The sequence below is a fragment of the Pseudopipra pipra genome, unplaced genomic scaffold (assembly GCF_036250125.1).
Source record: "Pseudopipra pipra isolate bDixPip1 unplaced genomic scaffold, bDixPip1.hap1 HAP1_SCAFFOLD_485, whole genome shotgun sequence".
Taxonomy (NCBI): domain Eukaryota; kingdom Metazoa; phylum Chordata; class Aves; order Passeriformes; family Pipridae; genus Pseudopipra; species Pseudopipra pipra.
Window position 1 is genome coordinate 1 of NW_026990967.1, and position 9,250 is coordinate 9,250.

The following is a 9,250-nucleotide window of genomic DNA, read 5'->3' on the forward strand; positions in this document are numbered from 1 at the left end:
TGGCTTCGCTTTCTTACTGCGGCTCCCCCTCCGCTTTTTCGGCTCCCTGGGGTTCCCTCACCCACATTTTGGGGTCCCCTTCTCACATTCGAGGGGTGATGACCCCGCAATTTACGGTTCGGGGGGGGGGGGGAGGAGAGGAAACGGGGTGCCCAAGAAGGGGTTGTTTTTTTTTTTTTTTTCTCTTTTATTTCATTTTCATTTTATTTCCTTTTTAGTTTTTTTGCCTTTTTTTTTTTTAATTTTCTTTTCTATTTTATATTTCCTTTTTTTATTTCGGTTATTTTTTATTCCCTTTATTTTTCATTTGCTCTCCCGGTGCTCCCCAGTAACACCCAGTGCTCCCCAACAACCCTCAGTAACACCCAGTGCTCCCCAGTGCACCCCAGTAACACCCAGTGCTCCTCAACAACCCCCAGTAACACCCAGTGCTCCCCAGGAAACACCCAGTGCTCCCCAACAACCCCCAGTAACACCCAGTGCTCCCCAAAAATTGACCCCAAACCAACCCAAATCACCCCAAAAGCTGACCCAAAACTGACCCCAAAACCTGACCCAAATCTTCCCAAAAGCTGACCCAAAACTGACCCCAATCACCCCAAAAGCTGACCCAAAAGTGACCCAAATCACCCCCAAACAATGACCCCAAACTGACCCCAAAAACTGACTCAAATCATCCCAAAAACTGACCCAAAACTCTGCATTTATTTGGCATCATTTCCTCTCAAAAACAACACCTCCGATTTAGTTGATTGCTAAAGCCATCATTTTAAAATCATCTCAGGAATCAAAAGGGACTGGAAAACACACACAAATCATTCCTGCACCCACCAAATCATTAGGAATTGGAACCCGATTCCCTCATCTCTCTCCTTGTTCTTCTTGCCTGGAAAACCTGATGATCCCCACTGGCTATTTTTAGGCTGCTTTTCTTCCACAGCTCCTTTCTCCCGGCTGAAACCTCCTGGCACATTCAGGGCTTATCTGGAGGGAAGCCCCTCTGAAGTATTTCCTCTCGTGGCAATTCTGTGGGATGAAGAAGTAAAAAAAGCACGTCAAGAGCTCCTTCTACCCCCTTCCTTCGCAAACACCCTCCCAGTTTGTCCTTGGCAGCTCCATCCCCCCGGCACCCGCACCCGACGCTTCGGCTCCGCTGGGAAAGGGACAGCAAGTGCACAAGCAAGTTCAGTGCTGGGCAGGGCTCCCTGGGGAACGGCACTTCAGTGCTTTAGTCCGTGGCCTTTCCTGCTGCCCTCCCTCCTGGAGGCAGAGGATGACCCGGCCCTTGTTTCTCCCACGCTCGCAGACCCAGGTCCTGCTCCTTTGGCCCCACTTTTCTTAGCAGACCCGGCATCATTTCCCAGGGTCCCCAGGAAACTTCTGCACTTGACCCATTGCTAAGTGCAGAGCACAGGGCAAGGGAAGGACATATTTCTCGGCACCCACCCCCTGGAATTTTCCTTCTCTGCAGCACGCTCCGTTCCCGCTGTCTCTGGAGGTGCCCGCACGAGTCCTCCTTCTCCCAGCACCTCAGAGAATGTCCTTTTCACCCAGGTCCTGCTTACCGTCGTCCAACAAAACACGCTGACAACATTTTTCAGGATGCCAGTGGAGAGATATTAGAGCACACTGCACAGGGAAACTGAGCCTGCCCCATCCCTGCAAGTGTTCCAGGCCAGGCTGGACGGGACTGGGAGCATCCAACCGGGGACAGTGGAAGGTGTCCCTGCCCACGGAAGACAGGCTGGCTTTTGAAGGTCCCCTTCAAACCAAATCGCTCTGGGATTCCCCTCCAAAATCACTACCAAAGGGACACAGCAATCAAAGCAGAGGGACTGCACTCGCCAGCTTTTCTTACCTGCAGGCACACACACAGCACAGCAGCTTGCTAAAGGTAAGGTTTCTATCTGCACAGAAACCCAGCAATGAACACCTGCTCTAAGGGGACAGAAAGCTGCTTGTGAATCCAGACACAGGACAGACTCCATCAGCACCTACTCGCCTCATCTAAGGAACAGTGCAGCCAACAGCAGAGCTTTCTCATATTCTGATCTGACTGTTTCGCCTTTTCTAAAGTATTTCATTATTTCTAGTAGGTCCACTGCTTTAGCTACACAGCGGGGTTTCTTCCAAACCTGTGACTGACACAGGAAGAGCTAAGTGTGACCAACCCCACAGGAACTAAAGCCCCGCTCCTCTAACATGGAGCTGCTTTCACATTTCTGCTGTGAGGACAAAGAAGCACTGTACTACTTCACAAGGCAAACTCTTCAGAAAACTTCTGCAGTAAACTTTATCTTCCTGGGGAGGTACCTGCCAGTGTGCTGCCCTGCACACACACGCTGCCCATGTCCTTCCACAAGTGTTCCAGCTGCTCTCTCTTTTGTTTATTTTGAGCTTTCTCCCGTAGACAAAGATTTACCTGTGGATTCTGAGAACATTTAAAACATCAGGAGAAGAGAAACCTCACCCAAACCCAGCAGCCTGTCCCCCAGTCAGAGAGCAGAAGTCACTACGCAGGTCTTACATTTCAACTCAGGTTACACAGAACTTCGGACTAAGCGTGGAAAGCAACCTCCAGTCAGGTGGGATTCTAGGACGTTTTCAGCAGCGCCGGGAAGCCAAACTCTGTGTAGCTGTGCCTGCAGAGAACTGTCCTTTGGACAGCCAGAACTCAAGGTGAGCAGAGCTACTGATTTTGGCACTGCGATCAGTCTTTCTTACTAAGTCAAACTAGTTACTCTTCACTGGTGCAGGAAGATACAGGGATAGTCTCAACAAATCCCTTTGGAAATTATTTTTAAGAACTCTCTGTCCATCTGAATGGAAGACACAATCTTATTTCCCAATCATTTTCACACAATTAGCTCAAATATTAGCACTAAACCAGTGAGCAACATCTGTTTACAAAATCTTTAGTTTTGTAAAGATATGCTCCACCACATCTAGGAAAAAAAAGGCAAATGGTGGACTCCTTCAGGACAGGAGTTTTCCCACAGTGAGTACGACTAGTAAATGAAATGTTAGACCCTCTCAACATAAAGGCAATTGTGTGCCTAAAAGCGACCCAAGATACACTGTTCAGGTGTAAAACAGCTAAAAACACTTACCAGTGTTTTTTCTCAGGCGCTCGTATTCTGGCCGATACTCTCTGAAAAGGTGAATAAAGGGAGTGCATTCAGTCTGAAAAACACATGATTTGTATTGCATAAGGATCATCCTGGAGGCTTCTTTTTACTCACAAAAAAAAGTTTTCTCTAGGCTTTCATGTTTGAGAGACATTTCAGAAAGACAGTACTTTTTTCCCCAGATTTGGATTCTGAAACCAATGGATGCAAAATCAATGAACATACTTCATTAAAACAGCAACAATTCAAAACTTGGTATGGAACTACAAGAAAAAAATTACTTCACAGACTTGCTGGCACAGATAGCTTTTACTTTTTCACGGAACAGCACAAAAAATCATCCCTGAATAGTTCCTTTTTACTGCTGCTTTTATGCTGATACTGGACACCCTAAGCTACCTTGGCTATGGCAACTGTACACTCCTTCAAATCAAAGGAGCAGACTCATGAATCAGGACCTTCAGGAAGTGGTCACTGGGTCGCGGACCAGAAGTTATCCCCTTACCTCTCCTACTCATCTACAGCTTTAGAAAGCTGGGTAAAAATCTCCCCCAGTCCTGTGCCAAACACTGCAGAAACACCAACACCTGGAAAAGAGAACACACCAGAACTAGAGAGTAACTGAGCCAGATTTTTAATACAGAAAAAAAACCAAAATAAAAACAAACAAACAAACAATCCCCCACAACGACAACAAAAAAAATCAACACCACCGAAAAACCCAACAACAACGAACTACTAATCTAAACCTAACAACACCCATTTAATCAGCACAGTGGCCTAAGAGTGGGCAGTAACACTTCTGCTTCTGTCCAGCCCGCTTTCAAACTCTTCCTCCACTTGCTGTTCATGTTTGTTACTTCTGCTTTTTGGTTGTCGGTGATTTTGTGTTTGGTGAGTTGTTGGGGTATTTTGGGGGTGTTTCTTTGGGGAAGGAGGTTTGTTTGGTACTTTGTAACACTGTAGGGCAATTCAAAAGAAAGGTCAAGTCTTTCTGCTGTTTACTTCTTTATTGTTAATAACCCAAGTTCTCATTCTGCATCTAGGGTTATAAGTGGTTAGCAAGTATCAGTGTACTAGAATTAAAGTGCAAAAGAGACAACAAGAAACTGACCTTTGGCTCTGAAATAGTCTAATACTTTTTATTTAGCCAAAGCACATTTAAAAGGTCCCCAGAACAGCAAGAGAGGGAGAATTTAATCAGTTGCTATGACAATACATTCAAAATGCACATCTACTTTCTAATTTCAGCTTGTCTCTCGTTACACTTCTGGCCATTTGTTCTGCTTGTATTAAATCAATTCTCTAAAAATACCTTGAATTAAGACTATTACCAGCCAGAATCCTACATCCTCTAACGAAAATTCTCCCTCTTTTTCATAGCAAGACAGTCTCAACTACTGACTTCCAAATGGAAGACCTTTCCCAACACAGCCTTGCATTTGATCATTAATACAGTAAATATGCAGACAGCTCTCCAAAGGATTTTAAGCATTAAGGCCAGGCGCTGTGCCAATATATATCAATATTTATACTTTCCCTGCACTTCAGTACAAGCTGCCTTTTACTCCGTAATCCTCCTCATATGACCTGCTCTCCATCCAGTGCTCCAACAGTCCTGACAGCAGATAAACATGACCTGATCAGCAAATAAGGAACAGGAAGTATGTTAGTTCTGTATATGGGACCACTACAATCCCTTTTGAAATTCTGTATATTGTTCCACACAGGACACTTACAATAGTTTTGGTTTGGCTCTGTTATCATTATCTACATGAATGGAATCATTTCGTTCCTGTAATATCCACACAGCCAAGAAGGCTTGCTTTTTCTTTAGTAAAAGCTGATGACAAACACAATCAGCTAAAACCTTTAGCACAGACTATGGGATCATTAACAGCCTCCAGTGTATACTGTTGTCAGAGAAACAATTAATTTGTCCTCTCAAAACCTGGTTGAGTGGAATAACAATCTTCTTCTTGCACAAGCAAATATAAAGGGTTTTTTTGTTCATTTATTTGCTTTTGAGATTCTTTCCCTTCTTCCTATGTAGTACATTGCCCAACTGTACTTGACACTTTCAGAACAAGGAAAATTACCTCAGGTGGGAAATGCTGCAGCAAAGAACACTGCCTCTTACCAGCCTATCTGAGCTTTCATCTTGTGATTAATCACAGTTCAATATTAAATTATTCAGGCTGCCATTCAGTGTGACAAGCTGCAGTGTAACAAGCTGCAGTGTGACCTCAACACAGGTCATCAACAGATTACAGTTCAAAAGGGCAGTGCCAAGCCCTTTACAGAAGGACAGAATGGTGGGGGTTGGACAATACCTCTGGAGATCATCTAGTCCAGTCTCTCCTGCTCAAAAAGCGGGATTAGGCAGAAGAGGTTGCTCACAACTTTGCCTGAGCAAAAGTGTTTTAAGCATCTCCAGGCATGGAGACTCCACAATTTCTCTGGACCAGTCCAGAGGAGAACTTCTTAAGTTATTGTTTTCAGTGGGAAGGTAGGGACAGAAACAAGCGATCCCAAAACTTCAAACCCATCCCCACAGCGGTCCAGAGCAGCTTGAGACCAGGCTCCTGCCTTCCCAGGGCCAGGCTCTTCTCTCTGCGAGGCACCCACCAGCCGGTGCGCTGCCCTGCCCGGCGGCCCCCGAGCGCCTCAGGTGCCGGCCCGGCCAACGCCTCGCCCTGCACGGGCGCCGCTTCCAAAATCACTACCCAAGAGACACAGCAATCAAAGCAGAGGGACTGCACTCCCAGCTTTTCTTACCTGCAGGCACACACAGCACAGCACGTTGGACATAAAAGCCACAGGGTTAGTCCTGCCAGAGGCGGCCGGCACACCCACGGCGACCGAAGGGAAAGAGGGAGCCTGGGAACACGGAGTAAAAGACACCTTAATTAGGACTACACTGAGCACTAGCCAGGTCATTCCCACAGACAGCTTCACCGTCCAGTCACACAAAAAGCACTGACCTACCAGGGCCTCAGTTAGGATGGCTCCTGACGCTGACACCTCCGTTTGCCCCGGGGGATCAAGAAGAACATCCCTGGGAAGAAGTCACCCCCAACAGCAAAAAGGCAAAATTAGTGAAGCACGGGGTCCTCTTCTGACTAGATTGCCACCAGCATTCCATAGCAAATGCCACGACTATTCTGTTACAGACGAGAAAACCCTGTTCTCCCAAACAAACAGCAAGGAGATTTATGGGCACGCCTGGAAATTTCCTGTGAGGAACTTTTTGTAACTAAGTAGCAGGTGCTGTCTTGAGTTGAAGGCATCAATTTGACAGACACTTAGTACAGCAGACTCTTCAGCAGAGCAATTAATTGCTGCCTATTTGAACAGCAGGGGAGAGAAAATGACAGTCGAAGGGAAGACGAGAAAAGCAGAACTGGAATCAGCAGCCTTTTCTTCCATCTCTCCCGAGAAAGCCTAGTTTGTCTGTTCTAATAATTCTATGCCCTTTTCTACAGGAAACTTAGACCAAGGCTGAAAAAACAACTAGAAAACACGGAGAGAAGCTTTTTAGAATTCCACGTGATTTTCCCAAACCGATCCCAGAAAAGCAGAACTCGGTAGAATGTACTCACCTCGAGGCCTTTGGTCTTTTTTTCCATAAGCTTCGTCACCTGATTGAAAAAGCAGAGTAGACTCGGTATTTAGGCTCACAACAGGAAAACTTCCCCTTTGTTTCCTAAAAGAAACTACATTAATCTGCACAGCTGCAGGCGCGTCTCCAGCTGTTAAAGCCTTTCAGCTTTCCAGAGGGTGAGAATGCCCTGCTAGGGAAGGCTGAAAAATGCTCGGAGCCTGCACAGGTCAAAGAGCCCCTTGATTTTGTCCGTGTTCCAGTCCCTGGCTAAAGAAAGGGCAGAAGAAGCGCAGCTGTTGCTTGCCTTTTCCCTCAGAGGTTTTGCCAGGCGCCGGGCCAGCCCGGGCACTGCGGGGGAAGGCCGGCAGCGCCCAAAGCCCGCCGCTTTCCCCGGGGGCGTCGCTTGCGAGAGCGCCCCCGAGCGCCGGGCCCCGCCTCACAGTCGCCGCCTGGCGGACACGGCCGGGAGCGGCGCTGCAGCCGCGCGCGGCGCTGCAGCCGCGCGCCCCCCCCCACCCCTTGGCGAGACCCGCGGCGCCTTTCGCGAGTACGGGCCTTTGTTCCCTAAAACCTGCCCTTCCCTAGGAAAAGCTGAGCAGTTCACAGAGTTGCTGTTTCCAGCCCAGCTTCCCAAAGGATTTCTCTCTCCCGGCAGCACACACAGGGGCCCCGAGGCAGCGCAGACCCTCCCCGCGGGGGAGGGGGGGGGCGCAATGCCAGGGCACATCCGAACCCGGCCCTGCGGCGGCACGCAGGTGCAAGTTTCTCCGCAGAGGCGAGAAACTTGCCTGTCGCTTCCCCTGCCTGCAGTCGCCGATGGCCGCGGGAGAGGCAGAAGAGCGGCCGCGCCCCCCCGCCGCGTCCCCCACCGCGCCCAGGTTACCCCGGGGACGATCTCCGTCGCATCTGCCGCCGTGGGTCGCTTCCAGGGGGGGAAGGCGGCGGCGCAACCCCGACAGCATCTCCAGGCCACGGCGGGACCGAGCGGGGCGGGGGCGGGAGCGGGAGCGGGAGCGGGAGCGGGAGCGGGGCGGGGGGCGGTGCCGAGACGGGGGCTGCGCGCGCCGGTGCCTGCCGCCGCCCACGAACCTGCCGCCTGCGCCCGGCGCCGCGGAGCGCCCCGCCCTGTCCCCACAGCGGGAAGCGGCGCGGGGAGACGGCGCTGCGGGCGCGGGGCGGGGGTCCGGGTGGCGGCGGAGGTCAGGCAACAGGATAAACGCCTCTCTGAAGCGAGGGGGGGGGGGGGGGGGGGGGGGGGGGGGGGGCGCTCTCGCCGCCATCTTTAGTGTGGTCGTTCCGGTCCTGGCGGCGCCATCTTTACTGTGGGCTGGCGGACTTCCGGGCCGGGGCCGCCATCTTTAGTGTGGTCGTTCCGGTCCTGGCGGCGCCATCTTTACTGTGGGCTGGCGGACTTCCGGGCCGGGGCCGCCATCTTTAGTGTGGTCGTTCCGGTCCTGGCGGCGCCATCTTTACTGTGGGCTTGGCGGACTTCCTCGCCGGGGCTTGGAGGACTTCCGGTCGCTCTCTACTTCCGGTGACCGAGTTTACCCAAATTAGCGTCCCTCCTCGCTAATTTCTGCGCTTTCACCCCAAAAAATCTTCATGTTATTCCCCCCACACGCACCCCGGGAGAGACGGGAGACCGCCAGTCCCGCCCTGCCGCCGGAACCGGCCCTTAACTCGAGCAGGGAGCGCTGCACCGGCACCAGAGCCACCGCGCATGCGTCGCCGTTCCCTCTCCTGGCTGCCCTCAGTTACCACGTGATCGCCGGCGTCTTGCCAACGACTGCGCACGCGCCGGCGTCGCCACCTTGGCTCCCCCCTTCCACCCCGCCGCCCGACCGCCCGGCTTCGCTTTCTTACTGCGGCTCCCCCTCCGCTTTTTCGGCTCCCTGGGGTTCCCTCACCCACATTTTGGGGTCCCCTTCTCACATTCGAGGGGTGATGACCCCGCAATTTACGGTTCGGGGGGGGGGGGGAGGAGAGGAAACGGGGTGCCCAAGAAGGGGTTGTTTTTTTTTTTTTTTTCTCTTTTATTTCATTTTCATTTTATTTCCTTTTTAGTTTTTTTGCCTTTTTTTTTTTTAATTTTCTTTTCTATTTTATATTTCCTTTTTTATTTCGGTTATTTTTTATTCCCTTTATTTTTCATTTGCTCTCCCGGTGCTCCCCAGTAACACCCAGTGCTCCCCAACAACCCTCAGTAACACCCAGTGCTCCCCAGTGCACCCCAGTAACACCCAGTGCTCCTCAACAACCCCCAGTAACACCCAGTGCTCCCCAGGAAACACCCAGTGCTCCCCAACAACCCCCAGTAACACCCAGTGCTCCCCAAAAATTGACCCCAAACCGACCCAAATCACCCCAAAAGCTGACCCAAAACTGACCCCAAAACCTGACCCAAATCTTCCCAAAAGCTGACCCAAAACTGACCCCAATCACCCCAAAAGCTGACCCAAAAGTGACCCAAATCACCCCAAACAATGACCCCAAACTGACCCCAAAAACTGACTCAAAT

General features: G+C 50.6%; 1 protein-coding gene across 6 annotated transcripts; it reads right to left on the reverse strand.

Annotated features, from left to right (window-relative positions):
- Nucleotides 1-686: 686 nt before the first annotated feature.
- LOC135408463 (uncharacterized) lies at nt 687-8,085 on the reverse strand. Of its 6 annotated transcripts, XR_010427619.1 has the most exons (6): nt 7,616-8,069; nt 6,731-6,769; nt 6,117-6,186; nt 5,921-6,008; nt 1,859-1,884; nt 687-1,026 (listed from the first exon to the last, which is right to left on the reverse strand). XR_010427619.1 is itself a non-coding variant. In XM_064643620.1 (4 exons), exons 1-3 carry the CDS (start codon nt 8,010-8,012, stop codon nt 5,953-5,955), a joined length of 492 nt encoding a protein of 163 aa, XP_064499690.1. In that variant the 5' UTR covers nt 8,013-8,027; the 3' UTR covers nt 687-1,026; nt 5,907-5,952. The 6 variants fall into 6 exon arrangements, 3 of the variants coding, with proteins under 3 accessions (XP_064499690.1, XP_064499689.1, XP_064499688.1); XR_010427620.1 differs by lacking the exon at nt 1,859-1,884 and having other exon boundaries at nt 5,907-6,008; nt 6,113-6,186; nt 7,616-8,068; XM_064643620.1 differs by lacking the exons at nt 1,859-1,884; nt 6,117-6,186 and having other exon boundaries at nt 5,907-6,008; nt 7,616-8,027.
- Nucleotides 8,086-9,250: the final 1,165 nt, after the last annotated feature.